The following is an 18,776-nucleotide window of genomic DNA, read 5'->3' on the forward strand; positions in this document are numbered from 1 at the left end:
GTGACGTGCACACTTACTGAACATCTGCATCGGTGCATTTGGCAGTCTTGGAAAGTAACTATGTACATTCACTTAAGTAACACTTAAGATACTTGTACTTGGTGGTTCTGTTTTATGCGACTTAACGCTATTATTCCACTTCAATTCAGTGGAATATATTCATCTAGTTGCTAGGTCGATCCATATTTTCACTACTTTTTTATAAACAAATGCACTTTAAAAATTAGTCTCTAAACTTTCTAGACTTCTGATACTGACAAAAAAAGCAGTGTATAGTTGGAGCCTCTTGTGATGTTTCTGATGTCTCAGAGTTCCACCGTTTTTCCCTCTACATTTCTCAGATTGTTTCATTAAACTAATTGTTGAGGCCAAATATTTCACAAAAGGCAAAGCTTAGAGAATATTAAAAAAAAAATGAATATAGATTTGTGTCTGAGAACCTTGTTATGTTTTGCATGAAGCCTTATGATGGGCCTGACCCCTAGTTTAGGTAACAGTGGACTAAACTACCCAATTGTATATAAAATACTTCAAAGTAGCTCCACCTCAACCAGCTACAACAGTAACATGTGACTTACACTCTGATGCATCGCCATTAACAATATTATATCAGTCACACGGTTCCATTTTATTCCAAAAGAGTTCTTTTACCTTTAATACTTTAAGTATATTTTGCTGCATTTTTACCCAAGTCACATTTTAAAAGTAGTACTTTTATACTTCCTCCGAGACTGGCATTTGGGGCAATTTTCCACATACATCGCATCTGTAAACAGAAACTATTTTTTGAATGCCTCTTCCTGGAGAAAATCTCTTTGTCATCATTATAACTGTAAACAAACTATGACATGACTAACATTGCGTGGCCGATAAGAATGAAGGTTAAAGAAAGGGATGTGCAGGGCTGTCCGGGCTCATGGATAGAAGCAGGAGAGTCAATATTGCTTTGACCTTGTGGACTAGAATTTCTGAATTTATGAACCAGTGTGCTCTCTCTCTCTCTCTCTCTCTCTCTCTCTCTCTCTCTTTATCTATCTCATTTTCTGTGTTGGTGTAAAACATGTCTCACTCTACAGCACTGATGTCAGCATTGTGGCAAGTTTACAAAATACCAGCATGTCCGCCTGCAGTGCGCTCATTTGAAGTTGTAAAACCAGTTTGTTTCTCCCTCTAGCTGAATGCACTGAAGTTACCTTTCAGTGTGCATTTCCTTTTATTCCGTTCGCTTGGACACGATGGCTGTGTGAATATAAAAATATCTCTACATCATCTACAATAACAGAAAAGGTGCGTTTACATACACATACGGCACATTAAAGCCACAACCTAGTATCCTGAGCTTCTGTGAATTCAGTGCTCAAAGATTGTTTGATGCCAGTAACTGCTTATGAGTCATACCTCATTGTGCTGATAGTCAAAGTCAAGTGGTATTGTTAAACAGATTTTTCTGACATGGGAGCAAAGAAAGGTTTACTTTTGTGACTGAATGCAAGCAAGATGCCATTTGTGTATCAGGGAAAGGGATTAAAGCAAGAAAGTGTTATAGTCCTTGTGATATTTTGGAATAGTAGTATGAAGTTTGATTGTTCTTGTTTCTGTGTTTAGCCATCCAGGTAAATGGTTCTGTCAATGTATCCTACATTTCCATAATGCAATTTTGCCATCTTTCAGCAGACTGCCTTCTAAATGCCCACTTTTTTCAAACCCCCACACCTCCAGTTTGTGAAACAGGCAAGACGCTCGACATTTTTTTTACTTTTCAAAACCACTGGTGATAATATGCAGCTGTTTCTGTGATGGACTAAGTCGTATTTGTTACGATAAACTGAACATTGTGTGTAAAGTTACACACGTGCACATCTGCAGTTTCCTTAGAGCACCCTGCCTTGCTCAAGAGCAGCTCAACAGTAAGTAGGAAGACATTTCTGTCTGTGCTTTGTGAATGCAAACTGGTGACCTGCTCACAACTCTCCTTCTCTGATCAAATGGTTTAAAAGGTTTTACAGATCTCTGCCTCTTGCTTTTATGCTCACTCGTTCTCTCTTTACCTGGTCACATAAAAGAGCATTTTTCTACAAGGAAGAGGTTAAGAGGACTGTAATCAAACCGGTTTACACGCCTCTACCTCTTGCACCACACTTGTGTCTCGTGATGATAGTCGCTGTCTTCCTTTTTGTCTCCCTTTGAGTAAGTGACCAACATTGGGTTTACACTGTCAGCTTACTACTTTTCTGTTGTCAGATTACACCTCAAGAAAGAAGGCACCGGGTTAGAGCCTCGTTTCTTGACATCTGTCCCCACCACAGCTCCTGCTACGTTACTCTGGGGTGTACATGTTTGTAGGTGTTGGCAGTCTTGAGACATTCGATTTCAGGGACGTTCGGCCTGCATGGATGATCCCAGACGAGGTGGAATAGCATCAGAGTCACTTTGACACCCAAGGCACCTGTGTTCACACGTGACTCCACTATTTGTTTTTCCCCAAAACATTCCCATTCTTGTTTTTGTGTGTGTGTTTTTATCCTTTGAATCCCAATTATTCAAACAGCCCCTTCTTCTCCATCTCACATAGTAGATGTTGTTTACTATAGTTCTTTATCAGATCAGATTTACCTCCAGTGTAGGCTTTAAGGGTGTGACTTTGTGAGTGAAAGATTGTGTGAAAACCTCTTGGATTTTCAGCATTTCCTTTAAATTGAAAGTCTTTTATTTGACCAATAATAATAATTGAATAAAGGACTTAAGTAGGGAATATTGGCAATTCTGCGCACTGGCTTTATCTATTCAGCATTGTATTATAATAACATGTATGGCACTTGTGAAGATAAAAAAAACAACCTTTCCCTGCATGGAGGAGCTTTGGTTAGACGTGATAGAAAGTGTCACGTCCATTCCTCTTCCTTATTTACAGTTCAGCTCAGGAAGATGCCCTTCTGTCAAACTTCAAGGAAACAGTGAGAGTCTCATTGTCACGTTAATGCCCGCATAGGGCGGTGATTAGCACATGAATAATGTAACTCAGTGGGAGGGGACGGTTTCGGGTTTGACTGTAGTTAGTTGCGTGCGTCACGTCGTATATTGAAGAGCAAGGACATGGTCTGAATGGCAGTCTACTCAGTCACTGGAGGACGTTTAAATGCACCGAACACCAGGTAGACGAATACTAATTGAATCACCTTTAGCTGAAAAAGTGATGGCTAGATGTTGTTAATACACTGTCGTGTTTGAAATAGTGTGATTTTATTTGGTTTATTTAGCTCTGCAATGTAACCTGCTGAGTTGAGATGGGATGTTTTTGCAGAAATACATTTCCATTTGTCGCCTGCCGCTAATTTGGATTTTACTGAAACTGTTGGTATCTTCATGGGAATGTCATGTGCCATACTTTTATTATATATTTTACGCACACCGCGCGTTTGGAGGATTTGTGCTACTATTTCTAATGGGACATGTGGTCTGATGCTAATCAAAATGTTTCTACTAAAGAGCCAATATTGTTTTGAAATATGTGCGTTTATGCCACCATTGTTTGTACATTATTGTTATTCTGTCGCGAAACATATGGTCAAGTTTTTTTTATATGAGGAAAAAAAACATTAAAACAAGGATTTCTAATGTCTAATTTAGCTGCTGCCTTTGTTCAAGTTGAATAAATCACGCAATGCTTTGTAGATGAGTTTAAAGCTTTGAATAAGAACAACGTTTGTGTTCTTTGACAGTATAGTGTTCAGTGCCGACTCAGCAGTCTAAAGTGTTTGCGTTAACACCATGAAGAACAGGACAATTACTGGGTTATATCACGCAGGATGTGAGGATTCAAACTCATACGGGCCAATCTCCATGGTTCCGTGTTTTCATACTGTGCCTTGAGGGTGGAGCAGTTAATCTCACCGCTCTCAGCATGTTGGAGGAATGAGGGTATCTGCCACAGGCTATTAACAACCCGCTGCTACAGGTCCGCAGGTGCCACAGAGCATTACCATCGCCTGAAATCATAATGTCCTGAGCTCCATGCAGCTTCTGACCACAGTGCTTGAAAGTTAAATATGCTTTTTGCTTTGCTGCCGCAGAGATAATGCAGCTCAGGTTGTGAGAGTGGTGTTAAACACCGTGCTCTCAAGGGGAACGTCCCCATGTGTTGACTGCGCTGCTCCCTCCGCGGTTATTTACCTCCACTGATGTGTACAAACACACGGTGCACTGTTGTCCTTGGCTGAATTGCAGGTCAGTGCCCTCTTTGCATCGCCCTGCAGTCTTTCTTTATAAAGAGGACCAAAGTCACAGGGAAGAAGTCTGGCGTCAGCTGCGCAAACTGGGCTTAAACCTCAGCCTGGCTTAAGCAACAAGAGGTGACAGATCACAGCCAGGTTCCCAGGATTGTTCTGACCCCTCACCCGACCCCCACTTTATTCCTTTTTAACAAGAAGCATTAATGGACATTGATCAGATCCGGATTTATTTTGTGACTGGTAATCCAGCGACCCCAGATGGGACTCTCCAGATGGCCGAGAAAGGATTTCATGTTGGTAATGCAGAGTGTTTCTAGTTGTCCTGACCAAAAAGTACATTATTCCTGTCATATGCTGCAAATATAGTGAGTTCATATTGACCGATGTTTGCATAGTATGAACTTCTTCTCACATTTATTTGAAAGATCCGTTTTCAAACTTGAGTGTATTTGAATTAATTGCGTTACCAGCCTATTCTATATCTCATGTTTCCTGTCATGCAGCCCCAGTTGTAGCCTGCTTCCCTGCAAAGGCAAATCCCCAGATCAGGACAGCGTCTTCTCTCCCAGAGGGAGACACAGTGTGACGTAGATGTGTCTCATTAATCAGTAGATCACCAAGATATCTGCCCCACGCTGTCAACTTCATCTCTGTAGTATTTGTAAATCGAGTGGACGAACATCTGCTTGCTGCTGTCTGTTCCCCAGTGTTTTTGTTGTCAGGTTTTACAGATGGGTCAGTAATAGCGTTTGTCATGTTGTGTTATCATAACATGGAGCCTTGTATGGTGCTGACGGGGCCTGATTTATGTCCCTTGGCCTCAGTGAGCCTCTCAGATCCTCCCCTAACATTTGCTCAACAGGCCCTAAATGTTTCCTGTTGTGAGATGAAAGCCACACTAACATCTCACTATAAGACCAGCTCTGCTTTCTTACATTGGTCTGGCTTGCGGTGGACGACACAAGTCCTTTTTCCCGAAACAAAAATCATCAAACACAGATGAGATATGTTGAGAAATTGTATGTAGTGTTGAACGTGTCGGTGTTTGATTGCATGAATCATCTACTGAGTTGTGTGCCTGTGTTCGTAGCAATGAAGCCCATTCAGTGGAAAATACAAAAGGAATATATGAGATAAGCTCACAATATGATCATTGTCTCTGTTTCCTGTCCTCTCTCTGTGTGTGTGTGTGTGTGTGTGTGTGCGTGTGTGTGTGTGTGTGTGATTTTGTGTCGACAGATTGCATCAGGTGCCTGTTGAGATAAAATCAGGTACAGATGATGCTCTTTGTTTCTCGTATTGTCTTGGACCTATACTGGTGGACTACACAATTTTATTCTGAGGTGTTAACATCTGTTAAGTTAATTAGAATTAAGCTTTTCAGCATAATGCACACAAGCATGCCTCAAACGAGGGCTTGGGTTCGGTTACTACGCCTGTGTGAGTTGCATTGATCCTGGACCTTGTGCTGTTACACCCACATACAGTCACTTGAATTCAGATTGTGATTATTTGACATCACACAGAGGAGAGGGAGTGTTTGTTTGGTAAAGACAGAAAGCACAATTCCCTTCTGAGAAAGTGCACAGACAATAGACAGAGCTGAGAATGTCCACTGTGGAATAACAAGTCACTAAAAAGACTTGTCTAGGGAAATTCTTTTTAATAAAGCATCTGCATTTATAAAAGTTTATTATAATCTTAATTTTGTTCTTGCTGCTTAGTCATACAGTTGATTGTCTTATCTTATTATTAACAATGTAGTCAAGTGAAAAATGGCTATCACAATTCCCTAGAGCCCATGCTGGATGTCTTCAAAACAAAGATGCTCATTATTGAAATCACCTCTACTTCAGCCCTCATTCCCACGCCCCTGATTGTCTTCCCACCCTCCGTCCACTGACTCTCTCCTCTCCTCTCCTCCATCAGAACCAGGCATGGCTGGGAAGCCGTTCCGGGCCACCTATATCTGGAGCAGCATCATCTCCAATCTCCACACTTGCGTGGAGGTTAAGCGCCGGCGCCACAACCTCAAGTCCTACCATGACTGCTTCCTGGGCTCAGAGGCCGTGGACGTGGTCCTGGCACACATCACCCTGAACCGTTTCTTTAGCGACGAGGCGGTGCCCCGCTTCAAGGCCGTCCGTCTCTGTCAGGCCCTGATGGACTCAAGGGTATTTGAGCCAGTGGGCGTGAAAGTATTTTGCAAGGAAAAGAAGCCAGCCACATTCGAGGACAGTAGTTGCAGTTTGTACAGGTTCCTGAGCCCAACAACCGACTCCTCATCATCGCTGGCCAACGCCAACTCCACTAGCACCATCGAGAGTGGCTACGACTCACCAAACATGAACAGGAACAAGAACGGCTACAGTTCGTCACATGAAAGGTACAGACTCGTGTCATAACAATCTTCCGACCTCATATGTGATTGGCTTTGTTCTCCTTCCACCAGAGCTAATCCCAAATCCAGTGTAGCTTCACACCGGGTGTCTCTGAAAACTAGTCAGGCATGGCTGGATGCTCTTAAAGTCCCATCATGCAGTTATGTCTTGATAAACCCGCTCACTGCACAGTGGGTTGCAATGAGTTTCAACTTCAAATACAAACTTGAATTGCAAAATCAAAAAGTCATTTTAAAATATGAAACATACAGAAACCCACTTGCTTCAATACCACCCTCTGATGCTTCTGCCAGAAGCTTGCTAGGTTAGCTTAGCACAAGGACTGGGAATAGAGGGAAATAGCTAACTCTGTAACAAAGATAACAAAACCCACCTACCATCACCTCTAAAGCTCACTGCTTTACACATCAGATCTCGTTTGCTTATGAAGTTAAAACAACTATTGGTTTTGGTTGAATGCTTCTTAGCTGGCAAACTCATGTTGATGACATTACTGCAGGAAGTTACTGGACATAAGAAGTCATCCCGGCTCATACCATGAACATAAAGTGTTTTACACTTTCATTTTGTACACAATCTAATTAGTGAGCTTTAGAGATGGTGGTAAGTGTATTTTTACAGAGCCGGGCTAGCTGTCTCCCACAGTGTCTGGTCTTATCTTAGTGCTAATTTAAAACAACTGTCTGGCTGTAGCTTCATATCTACCAAAGACGTGACATCTAAACTCATTCTCAGCAAGAAAGCAAATAAGTGAATTGCCCAATTCAATTCTAGGGAGGCTGTCTAACATGTGGCAAAGACAGACGCGAGGTATTACTCATGAGGCGCTAACACGTGGCCTCAGCAATTTGTGTTGTTGTGAGAGTGAAAGCTCCAGACTGGACCAGAGATCAGGCCCAACAAATTGCAGATAAATGTGCCATGTGCTTAATTAAACAGTTTAAATTAGACTTTGATTATTTGCAACATGGGGCAAGTGAAGGTTTCCTGGGAATAATGTAAAAAGAAAAGAGAAAAGACTTCTATTTAATGTTAATCAGAAATTGTTGCTGGGAATTGAGCATTTATTTTGCCTGTGTTGGCCGGAATCAAAACAACACTAAATTGAGTATGAATCACAGTTACTAGAAAACATTTGCAGCCTGATTGGTTCCTCTAATAAGTCTGTTATTTCCAAATCATTTTCACTGATTGCTGTTATTATGTGACTCTTCAGACAAGGCGTGCTGAGCCCTGTAAACACAGAGAAATCACTGGAGGACGTGCTAGGAAACCTCAACCTGAACTCCTCCATCACCCCTCAAATGATCAACCTCGGCCTCTCACAAGAGCGTAAGTCGTACCCTTCATGCAGCAAATGCTTAGTCACACTATGTGTCTGTGCACCTATGACCCTTATGGCTTGTAACTCTGTGTTTTCACAGTTGTGGATGAGGTGTGGCACCAGCAGGCTGTGTTCAGGCTGTTGCAGCTGATAGAGCTCCCCCTGTTGGAGAAGCTGTTAGAGGGTAAAGACACATCGCGGCCTCCCCTGCGTGGCATGGACAGTGACCCGGACCTGTTGTATACATCAAGCTACCTCGACCGAGAGGTCCTCAAGGCCTTCAGTGAAGCACAGTAAGTCCTCTAAAACATTTACAGTGTTACAGTCTTCTATGGAAGCACCTGTAACCAATTAGGTCACGTAGAAATCAGAACTTGAACACTTTAAATAGGATTCAGGTTAGCTCTTTGGTTTGGAGGCCAATTTTGAAGAGACAGTGAGAGGACTGTAATTGCAATACTGCATTTTGTTTGCAGTACAATACAGTAACTATGTTCATGTCATGAGTTTTAGCTACTAATGAAAATGTCAAAGACTTTAAATAATCACGTTTAAGACTTAGTGCATCAGTTGGCGTTTGTCATGTGGAAAGAGCTATTTATTTGGTGTTTGTATGTAAAGTTGTGATGCAAAAATACCAATTTTAGAAGAGTTTATATAGTATTGTATAAAGTGTTTATTTTTGCAAGAGATGTAAGATTTTGTGTGTCAAGTTTTGACAAAGTGGGCCCTAATTTCAGAAATTGTATTTTAGTTATTGCAAAAATAAAAAGTAAACATTAAACTACCACTTAACTGTTAATGCATCAATAATAACGATCCATTAATATAGTAATAACACTAAGAGGAGCCATTCTGCATAGTGCATTTACATTTGATACACTCTGTCATTTTTATACTGTGGTGGTTGCTACTTTTAATTGATTAATAATTAATAATGATGAAATGCTTTTTGTTTTAAAGTTTAGAAAACCCTGCATATGTTTTCACCTGCAAATGACCAGATCCATGCTTACTGGAAGCAGTAGAGTCTCTAAATCACTGAAGGCCAAGAGCTTATCTTTCCCCCCTCTCCCCTCAGGGCCGATGAGTGGATGTCAGGAGCAGTGGACTGTCTGGAGTTTCTGCCTGATGAACGGGTGGTGGAGGTCAGCCGAGGACTGGCCGGTTGTGCTGATGACCTGCCCCGGTGTAAGGGTCTGCTCTATGACATCCTGGCTCAGCATTACGGAAGCGCTCAACAGCCACCTCTGCTCAGCAATCACATTTTCGACATCCACTCTGGCATCTCGGAGCTACTCGGTAAGAGCAGATCTTCTTGGTGTTCCTGTTGTTTTCAGGAGGGTTAAATTGGGCTTTTATGGTGATGCACAAATCCAGGTTTCATATACAGTATGTTGCTGCTGGTGCCATTTTAACAACAAGGGCTGCTTTTTCTCAAGCTCAGCATTTTCATCTTGGTATTTTTTTGTGGTCTGTTGTCAGTGAACGGCAAGCAAGAGCAAGCTCTAGAAACCCTGCAGCTGAGCCTAAAGCTGCAAGACTCTCGCAGCAGAGAGGAGCTACGCAGGCTCCTGAGATTCATGGCCGTTGCAGCCAAACCAGAGGAGGTCAAGCTGCACAAAGAGGTGAGCGCTATGTGTGCCTCGTATGTGAGTCTGTACATGTGTATGTTTGATCTTTTTTAACTCTGAATTCACTGTCAGATCGAGAACAGAATGGCGGTGAAAAGGTCTTTCTCAAGTGCCATCGTCTCCAGCAGAAAACTCTCCAAAGGAAAGGTGGACTTGATGGTTCTGTTCATGATGGATAACCATTGTGATCTGTTCAAAGTGAGTTATCTCTTTGCCAGTGTGTGTGTGTACATGTGTGTCTGGTGTTGAAGGAGGGATGTAACAATCAACATCTCCGTGAGAGAAAATGCTGTTTTAAACAGGCTGAAGCAGGATTTCAACCTTCACACCAGATATTACTTGAAAAATAATTCATAAATAAAATGTGTCTGACTGTGTAAGACAGCTACAAGGTAAGTAAACATAATAATTATACATATTGCGATTGTATTTATATTAATATTGGATCTTTATGTCAAGATAAATAGAAACTTCATGTCTTATTTTGCTCTCTTTTCCTCCAGATTCCGGTTTCATTACACAAGATGGTCAGTGACAGAATAATGAATATTGTGAAAGGGAAAGATCCAGATGTGATAACAGGTTTGCAGATTGCCATTTATATATTCATCTTATACATTCAGTTGTTCAACAGCTGTTTGTTTGACGAAAGAACACTTTCCCTTGGTACGAAGGAAGACAAACTCTTCTTCCACTTCAATTCAGTTTTCTCCAATCTCTCTCTACTGCAGGATCAACATACTGCACAAGAGTGAGCTCTCAGGCATTCTCAGAGAATGCAGAAAAAACGACGGAAGAGGAACTTCGGTCCTTACTCCGGGGAGTCCACGAGAACCCGAAACTCTCCAATAAAGAGAAGAGACGGCTGCTGGGACAGTTTTATAAAGGCCACCCAGAGATCTTTGTTCAGTACTTTGGAAATAGATTGTCCAGTATCAATGTGGTGCTACAGTGATATTTATTGTATTATAATGTAAAGAGAGGTAGCCGTAAGAACAAAAGCTTATGTGATGTGAAGATGTGCAGAATGTGGATTTTATTTGCTTGCATGTAAATAGTTTAAACTACTGAAAAAGAATGTGAATTTTAATTGTGGAGATATTTTCTTTGGTGCAGGACACTAACAAGAAACGTCCTTGTCTGTTATAAATGTATATGAGACTGTTACTTTCCCATAACGACTAAATGAACCTAGTATTCCTGAGAGTTTTTTTTTTATGTTTTCACACTGCAACGTGTCTTGATGGCATTCGGACAAGTCTGCATATATCTATTCAATGGAAACATTGTTAGCATTAAAAATGTGTCTGTTCATGCGGTTTATCGTGTACAATGTGACGCACAGTGGAACAATGTCTTGAGGAACCCTCAAACGGAAATTTGAACCTGGAAATTTGAAAGTCTGATGATGTGCTGTTGTACACAACAGTAAGAGGCATTCATGAGAATCAGCCCTCTGGGTCTTTGTGTTTGTTGCAACATTTCAGCAAAACAGATGTTTGTACATTTTTTTGTTTCTTCTTCTTTTCTTTCTTTACTTTAAAGTTGAACCATCGCCACGTTATAGTGGTATCTTCAGGGTTCTGTTTCGAATATGTTTTATGTATTCCTTCTAATCAGCCGAGGAAATCGCTTCCACATTTCCAGGTGACAAAAGCATTCCCAGATTAAGTTTGAACCACTCACATCTTTCGGCAAATCTTAATAAAATTCAACTGGAATTGTTAAAAAGTCAACTGGAATTGTTAAATATCCATACATGTACATTGTCCTTTTTTTTATTGTCGACACAAAATGTGTTTATTCTGATGAAAAGAGAACAAATGTGATCGTTAAGTCAAGCAATTTATCCATAGAACACAAATAATATTCACTTTTGAGACAAACTGTCTCAAAAGTGAATATTATTTGTGTCCTGTCTTACATGACCCAGATACAGGCACATGGCCTTTTCTCTTAAAAACAGCCATACAGTCCCTCCCGTCTTTAAATAGAGTGGCGTAATTGAGAAATCTAAAGCAGTTTTATGCTATTGAGGTTCCCAGTCAACTTACGAACTTGTGAAATTGTGTTTTTCACATGCTGTTTTTTGGTAGAAATCAAAGAAGTAGGTTGGAAGTACTGTAATGTTAAGTTCCCTTTTCATAAAAGGCCCGCACTGTTTCTCATACGGTCATTCTTTACATGCAAAACACGGAGGCTTTCTTCTCAACATTGACAAGTTTAAATATGCAAACAATGGCTTAGTCATTCAAATGAGAAAATGAGCGGTGGCTTCTTTTCCAAGAACTTTCGTTGAGTTTTGTTTTTGGTGGTGATGTTATTTATGCCTTTCATGCTTGAACGCAAACTTACCAAACCCTTCATATGTTTTGACTGTTTTCGAGCTGAAATCAGTGGCTTGAAATTCACAGCAAACCTGACAATGAGAAAGGGCCAATAAGCAATTACTTTGCTTGATAGTAACTCTTGGTTGGGGGAGCTCTACTATAACACTTAGAGAGAAACAAAGTATTTTCACGGTTATCATTGAGAAGCAATTAAATACAAACACTCAAAGTAAAGACGTTAGTAGACATTTAGGTTGTTTTAGTTTCAAAGAGCAAATGACAGAGTTTTCCAAATAGTGCAGATTTCAAAGTAGCCTTTAGTCTTGAGTATATGGCAGTGGCATGCTGGTGTGTTTTATGCTGCAGTGTTACATGTGAATAGGCCCAGAGCTGAGATGAAGCTGCCACATACTCGGAACACAGGCTGTGCTGGGCAGACAAATGATGATGTAATCAGGCCAATGTGAAACTAAGCAGCTGGCTGACATTGAAAAATGTTCATTTAGCATGTTAAGTTTTTTTTTCCCCCCATAAAGTAGGTTTAGTCACTACTAAGGAACTGTCTGGATATGTCAGCTAATGTTTAAATTAGTTTAAGCTGAAAGAACATTCATAGTTTCACACTTAAATCCACATAGTTAAAGTGCAAAAGAAATGCAAACCTACTTTACCCAAATAATGATCTTAGATGTTCTTGCCCTTATGTAGAACGGATAAATCTAAGCCCATGAAGTCCTGCTGTCAGAGGGAAACTGAATTGAATGGAAGATACCTGATCTCTTCAGCTAAGCGTGGTGTGCTGCCGCCTAGTGACAAGTCCTGATAAAACCTCAAGACAGCGACAGAGAAAGACAGCAATGAAGCATAAAGCATGAGTTAAGTCAAATAAAAAAGCAAATCCGGTTGAAGTCTTTTCCATTTTTATTGAAAGGAATTGTTTACTCCAGTTATCTAAAAAAAAAAAAAAAAAAAAAGAAGCTTGATTCCACTCTGCCATCACTGGAACATCACAAGGCCAAAATAAGCTGTGTGCCAAAGTCAATGGTTGAATTAAAAACTTTGTACAATATAATGGTCAGTCTTTAAAAATAAAAACTGTTCAACAAAAAAAAAGCCACGAGAACACTCAGGTGTACATACTGTACGTATGTCTCTGTGTGTGTGTGTGTGCATGTATGTCTTCTGTACAGAGATAAACGGATGTATAATCTGTCAGACGCACTCAGAAATGTAGACATGTACATTTACCCCATATGACCACCTGTTAAGATTACATTCTCGTAGGGTTACGCGTGTGTTTTGGTTGGTTTATCGGATCCTTTTCTGTTGGCGTGCGCGGTAGATGTCGTGTATGGGCGGAGCCACAGCTCCTTTGTCGTCCTCCTCATCGGAATCTGCGTTAGGCCTCTTGAGTGACTTGGCAACAGCGTGGTTCTCCATGGATCCATTGCCCTCCCCTCCTGCGTCGGGCTGTCTACCAGTGATCAGCTCTACAGCAGCATCAACAGCTATGGAGACCGAAAATACATCAGTAACAAATTGGGGGCAGAACATTTTGTCACACTGTAACACATTTTATACCAATGCATTTGACAGCTGCCTAGATATTTCACTCTGGATCCAAGTGTTGGCTTGATCACTGGATGACTGCTCAAATATCTGACTGACAGTTCCATCACCAGAGTCCAGTTTCTAGTGTGTCTAAAAATAGAAATTTGGAAAAAGGCACTGACAAAAGCAACTTACTGTCAGGAAGTGTGCATCTCCTGAATGATTCCATGAGCTCATCCACTTGAACAAAGGGTCCCTGCAGCGAGAAACAATCACAAACTTAGTGCATTCTAGCAGAACCCCCCCTGCTCCTTTCATCTTATTCATTACCAGTACATATGAGATTGATAGTATCAAGCTGCTGCTGCTACTCACAGTGAAGCACGTAGGCGGAGGGAGCAGCTTCATCAGGACTACAGCAGCTGGGGGGACTGGGAAAACTCCACCAGGGACAGGGTGTAGACCTGGAGCTGTGGAGAGGAACACAAGAGGCTCCATCAAAGATTGGCTCATTTTATGCATTATGTCAATTTAGGAGAGGTGGAGGTATAGATGCATAGCAACAACGTCATTCTTAAACACAGAGTTTCACTGATTTGTCACAACATCCAGTGGAGGTGAGAGAAGACTACGTACGGGCAAGGTGACGTGGCTGGAAGGGGATCATCTGATTGGTGTCGGGTTTGGGGTACTCGGGTTTACGGTCAGCTTCATCCTTTAGTGAAGGCGTAGAGGGCGTCACCACGGTCTCTGGGAGCATCGCTGCCAGTTTTGCACGAGACACATCCTACAAACACATAGTGGAAACAGTTTGAATATCAGCTGAAAGAAAAGCATGCGACTGCTTTTGCAGCGAGAGATGCCGTTGATGTGACATCTCTAAAAGGCAGAATGCACACCTTGTATCCAAGGGCCTTGAGTTCACTAGCAGAGCAGGGATACAGGTCCATGAACTTGTATCTATCGACAAGCAAGGCTGTTTCTTTGCCCTCATACTCGTCCTTGAAGGCAGTGAATCGCCTGCGCTCCACTTTCAGGATACTGGCCAGGTCTCCTATGTTGCTCTCGAAACCCAGGAACCGAGCCCAGATCTCGCTGAAGGATGGAAGAGAAACAAAAATAAGCAAATGCTGTCAGAGAGAATGATTAATACGCCAATTATATACACGTGCACACAACTTAATCCATACTTACCCTGACTTTTCTGGTGACAAGCTTCCTGAGGTGAGGACACGTTCAAACAGAACCCTGGTGTTGTTATCCTCTGACGTGGTAGAGGAGGACAGAACAAACAGGGTTACACATTTATCTTCCATTACCGTGTGACAACAATGATGGAGACATCTTCCATTTCATTTGAAAGTATCAAAGAGTTAATCGAAGCCACTTCTTTTAGATGAATGGATTACTAGTAAAGAACATATTTCCTACACTCTATTACACATGACCTACCATTAAGGTGGGAGAGGTAATCGATGTATGCCAGTATGTACTCTGGAATGTCCCCGTATTTCTTCAAGCCCAGCTCAAAAATCTTGAAGGCCACCGATTTATCCTGCGGGGAAAAATATATATATATTTAAGGTTCATTTTAGTACCATTGTACATACTACTGTGTAATAAACATGTGATTATGTGTGCTTACCTTGCTGCAGTAGTACTCCATCAGTGCTGCCGTCACGTACACATGGTGGCGCGTGCGTAGATCCTCTCGGGCCTTTTTGAAGATGGTGCGACCCGACTTGATGCCTTCCGCCCTCCTGGCAAACTTCATGTACTGAATGTAGACCAGTGTGGGGTCGATGTCCTCAATGGTCAGCAGTTTGTTATAGATGCTGTGGACCTTCTCGTACTTCATGCGACTCTGCGAGGAAAAGCAAAAGATAGAAGCTGATGGGTCCCCGCGGTTCTGACTGCGTTGATCACAACTTGTTGCTGCGTAAGCAACTCACTTCTTCATAGTCTGCGAATGAAAAGTACAGCAGCATGTTCTTCTTCAGAAGAGTCCCAATGGCACGCTCGTAGATGTTCGCTGCCTCGTCACTAAACAGCTTGGAATTATTCATATCCTAAGCGGGAAAACATACAAACAAAGCAATATCAGATCGTCTGGAGCTGAAGTTTGACTTCTTTGAAAAATACTCAGCAGGTTTTTTTTGACAGTTTCACATAAAAGTCAAGTCCGAAAAGGATTTGTTTTTCCTCTCACCCCTTTCTCGGCCAGCAGTTTGCTGGACTGCTCCAGGTACTGTGCCGCCTCATACCATACGTCAGGATGGTGGCCCAGCACCAGCAGACACTGCTCATAGGCAAACATCACTGCAACACAGAGCGCATCAGCAATTGACTACAATTCCTAAAAAAAACAGGATCAATGCATTTTAACCATGAGTGAGGAGAAAAGCTACGCCCTCTAGTGACCGTTTCCCTACAGCAGATAAAGATTCAAACACTATGCATCTCCATCGATTGATGATGAAATTACAAACTAACGTAATTACAGGAATCACAGGCGTTTTGGGGGCATATACAGCAACGGTTTACAGAGCTCAAACCCAACACAATATATCCTGCCTGCAAATAGTCACCTCTCTTTGTGATGAGCGTCTGGTCTTCTGTGCGCAGCGGGTTGCTTTTCTCCCACTGGATGTACTTCTTCCACATTTCCACTTGCTGGGCTTCCTGAGGGGAGTTCTGGGGCGGTACTGAAGGTGCATTCCTGTCCAACCCCTTCATCACAGTCTCATACTCCTGAATGACACACACATCATGCAACAATCTGTGTTATTCTACAAAGACAGGATTCAAAAGAGGTCTGTGGATATCGGCGACACTGTCTCACCTTTGCCACTCTCCTGGCGTTCATGTAGTCCCTACTTCGGTCCTCGATCATCTTTTTAGCCAAGTGCACATTGATTCCCTGGTCACGAAAAAGACAAAGTAAGTCTCGCGCTCCATCACTCTCACGTTTTAACAGCTCCATGTGTGCAAACATGTATGGAGAGAGGCCTGGGTGGGTCACTCACCTCCTCGTATTTGCTATAATCTCTCCAGAGCTGCTCGATGTTGATCATGGGGTTCACGCAGCCTCTCTGGTACACCCTCCGTACCGCAGTGATCCGTTGGTTCTCTGCGTATGAGCCCACAGCCTCACTAGTGGAACACACGGCAAAGAAATGTCAACATTTAAAGAGTTGGCTAACGTTGGCAAAGTCTCAAAATATTAGAGGAGAACCGCTTACACTCCTTTGAGGAAGTTGATGTAGTCCACCCAAATCTGAGGGGAGGAGAAAAGCTGTTAGGTGACTGCAGTTTAAGTAGAAACACACACACACACACACACACACACACACACACACACACACACACACACACACACACACACCAAAATAAACAGCTTAGATCTGTGTACCTGATAAGACATAATTTCCATGCCAATTTTATCCAGGGCAAAGTCATAAGCCTGGGCCATCTTCTCTCTGAGGGTAAAACAAAGAAAGTGATGTCAGTGTATTTTAGAGTCCAGTAGTATGTCAGCACACTGTTCCCACTATGCAGCATGGCGTCTTACTTGTAGCTGGGCAGCTTCCCTTTGGTCTCTCGAACATATGAGAGGTAACATTTCCACAGGTCGATGTGCAAGACTTTCATTAGGCACCTCTGAAACAACTACAGGGGCAAGAACACAAGATGAAATAACTAGAACAGAGACGCAAACACACACACTTACATGTACTCTACTCTACTTGACAACCACCCAGCTTCAGTGTTTCTGTTATTTGGCTTTATACACCCATGCTCAAAAATAGCAGTTTTCTATTTCAACCCATATGCCAGATTTGGGGGGGACATTCCAGGTTGTCCTCGGCACAGTTGTGCAGCGCTCTCTAGTTATTCTGCTTCATTAGACAGGCCTCAGATGTGCCCTACGTTTCAGAGAGCTCCTCCACCAGCTTGAAGCTCTTTGGAGGGATGTGCCGTCTTGATGGGACATTCAGACAAAACCCGAACAGGATACACTCACATTAGTTATGTTGGATTATGTTAAGTGGAAACAACAAGTCAGTTCCAAACCAATGCTGAGGTTAACGGTGTCGTTGGTTGATTTTTTTTTTTTTTTACATTTAAATAAAAATCATGGTAATATATGAAAAGGAGTTCCAATAAAGAGATAGCAATGATTCAACCTAATAATACAGTCATGGTAGTTTTAACTACAGTAAGTATTAGCTATGGTTACAAGCTAATATGCAGGAAATTCTCTCACACTTCAGAAGGCACACTGACATTTTCTCCCATCGGCACTTTCTGTACTTGTTGGGACCAAACTGACGTGCCTTTCAAGTGTGTTTTAGATGCCTTGTAATACAATGATGCTTTTAATGGACACTATAATAGTGTGAATGCATATTCTTGTGAAAATCACTTCACAGCATTTACCAGCTAGACTAATTAGAAACAGTGCGACGACCCTTCCCGATATTATAAGTCACACACTGGTCAGCTTCCAGGACTGTGATGGACTCTTACCTTTTCTACCTTGTCATAGTTTTTAGCCTTGATCTGCAAATCAGAGTGTAAATGCAAAGTTAATTCAAAAGTCTCCTCTACTTTTATGGCTAACAGGAAACATGCATTCATGCAAATGTGACCACACACACACACACACACGCACACACAGGACCTTCAAGATCAACAAAGTGAAATTCACACAAGAATGACAGACTTTAAAAAGGGGTTTATTTTCTTTGCAGATTTCACCACATGGATCACCTTCGTAACAAAGTGGTTACAGTGAATGCCAAATTACCGTAACATCCCGTGTGCGACTGCAGCCTATCTCCCCGTTTACAGTATCTATCTCTTCACTCTCAAAAAGGCAACATTTGCACAAGAAAAAAAAAAAAAAAAAGACAACCCAGGAAAACACCAGTGTCCACATGTTATTGATAAAAATCCTGAAAATGTATATTTAGAATTTTTGAAATGAAAAATCCTGAAAATGTGCCATTTGTGAATTAGTATTTGATATTTCTAAAGTATTCACAGCCTTAGGTGTGTGTTTCCTTGCTAAACACTGCTGCAGTAAGGATCTTTATATGGCCTACTGTTGAAGAGTTCTGTCTAACAGCACCAATATTCACACAGACCGGTAGAGTGTCCGGCTAGAACTAAATGGAGAAGTTTATCTTGTGAGTGTCCTGTTGGTGGAGACTGTCACCTCTCAAGTGTACACTATTGATTACAGGCCCCAAAAAAATACTTTAAAAAAACACATGAATGTATCTGTATCCACATCGAAATGT

General features: G+C 41.7%; 2 protein-coding genes across 3 annotated transcripts in view; one reads left to right on the top strand and one right to left on the bottom strand.

Moving 5' to 3' along the window:
* The first annotated feature begins 1,206 nt into the window (after positions 1-1,206).
* On the top strand, positions 1,207-11,815 carry depdc7a (DEP domain containing 7, paralog a). Of its 2 annotated transcripts, none has more exons than XM_031846597.1 (9): positions 1,207-1,287; positions 6,159-6,615; positions 7,848-7,963; positions 8,056-8,248; positions 9,037-9,257; positions 9,441-9,583; positions 9,662-9,787; positions 10,093-10,171; positions 10,321-11,815. In XM_031846597.1, the coding sequence occupies exons 2-9, from the start codon at positions 6,167-6,169 to the stop codon at positions 10,542-10,544; spliced, it is 1,551 nt and encodes a 516-aa protein (XP_031702457.1). In that variant the 5' UTR covers positions 1,207-1,287; positions 6,159-6,166; the 3' UTR covers positions 10,545-11,815. The 2 variants fall into 2 exon arrangements, with proteins under 2 accessions (XP_031702457.1, XP_031702456.1); XM_031846596.1 differs by lacking the exon at positions 1,207-1,287 and adding an exon at positions 3,091-3,152.
* Positions 11,816-12,432: 617 nt separating this feature from the next.
* Positions 12,433-18,776, bottom strand: part of cstf3 (cleavage stimulation factor, 3' pre-RNA, subunit 3) — an 11,061-nt gene continuing 4,717 nt past the window's right edge. The window contains exons 4-20 of the mRNA XM_031846595.1: positions 18,001-18,033; positions 17,042-17,139; positions 16,883-16,949; positions 16,713-16,747; positions 16,497-16,623; positions 16,313-16,390; positions 16,059-16,221; positions 15,680-15,789; positions 15,423-15,539; positions 15,116-15,334; positions 14,923-15,025; positions 14,665-14,734; positions 14,370-14,565; positions 14,107-14,257; positions 13,846-13,940; positions 13,666-13,726; positions 12,433-13,427 (exon numbers count right to left, since the gene is read on the bottom strand). Of these exons, the coding sequence (XP_031702455.1) occupies positions 13,228-13,427; positions 13,666-13,726; positions 13,846-13,940; positions 14,107-14,257; positions 14,370-14,565; positions 14,665-14,734; positions 14,923-15,025; positions 15,116-15,334; positions 15,423-15,539; positions 15,680-15,789; positions 16,059-16,221; positions 16,313-16,390; positions 16,497-16,623; positions 16,713-16,747; positions 16,883-16,949; positions 17,042-17,139; positions 18,001-18,033 (1,923 nt within the window). The 3' untranslated portion in view covers positions 12,433-13,227. The remainder of the gene's footprint in view (positions 13,428-13,665; positions 13,727-13,845; positions 13,941-14,106; positions 14,258-14,369; positions 14,566-14,664; positions 14,735-14,922; positions 15,026-15,115; positions 15,335-15,422; positions 15,540-15,679; positions 15,790-16,058; positions 16,222-16,312; positions 16,391-16,496; positions 16,624-16,712; positions 16,748-16,882; positions 16,950-17,041; positions 17,140-18,000; positions 18,034-18,776) is intronic.

The sequence above is a fragment of the Anarrhichthys ocellatus genome, unplaced genomic scaffold (assembly GCF_004355925.1).
Source record: "Anarrhichthys ocellatus isolate YVR2014 unplaced genomic scaffold, GSC_Weel_1.0 scaffold6, whole genome shotgun sequence".
Classification (NCBI taxonomy): Eukaryota; Metazoa; Chordata; class Actinopteri; order Perciformes; family Anarhichadidae; genus Anarrhichthys; species Anarrhichthys ocellatus.

Excerpts from the sequence above, each read along its gene's own strand:
- depdc7a (XM_031846596.1), top strand. Across the intron at positions 8,249-9,036 it reads AAGGCCTTCAGTGAAGCACA|GGCCGATGAGTGGATGTCAG; the intron begins GTAAGTCCTCTA and ends CTCTCCCCTCAG. Across the intron at positions 9,258-9,440 it reads TGGCATCTCGGAGCTACTCG|TGAACGGCAAGCAAGAGCAA; the intron begins GTAAGAGCAGAT and ends GTCTGTTGTCAG.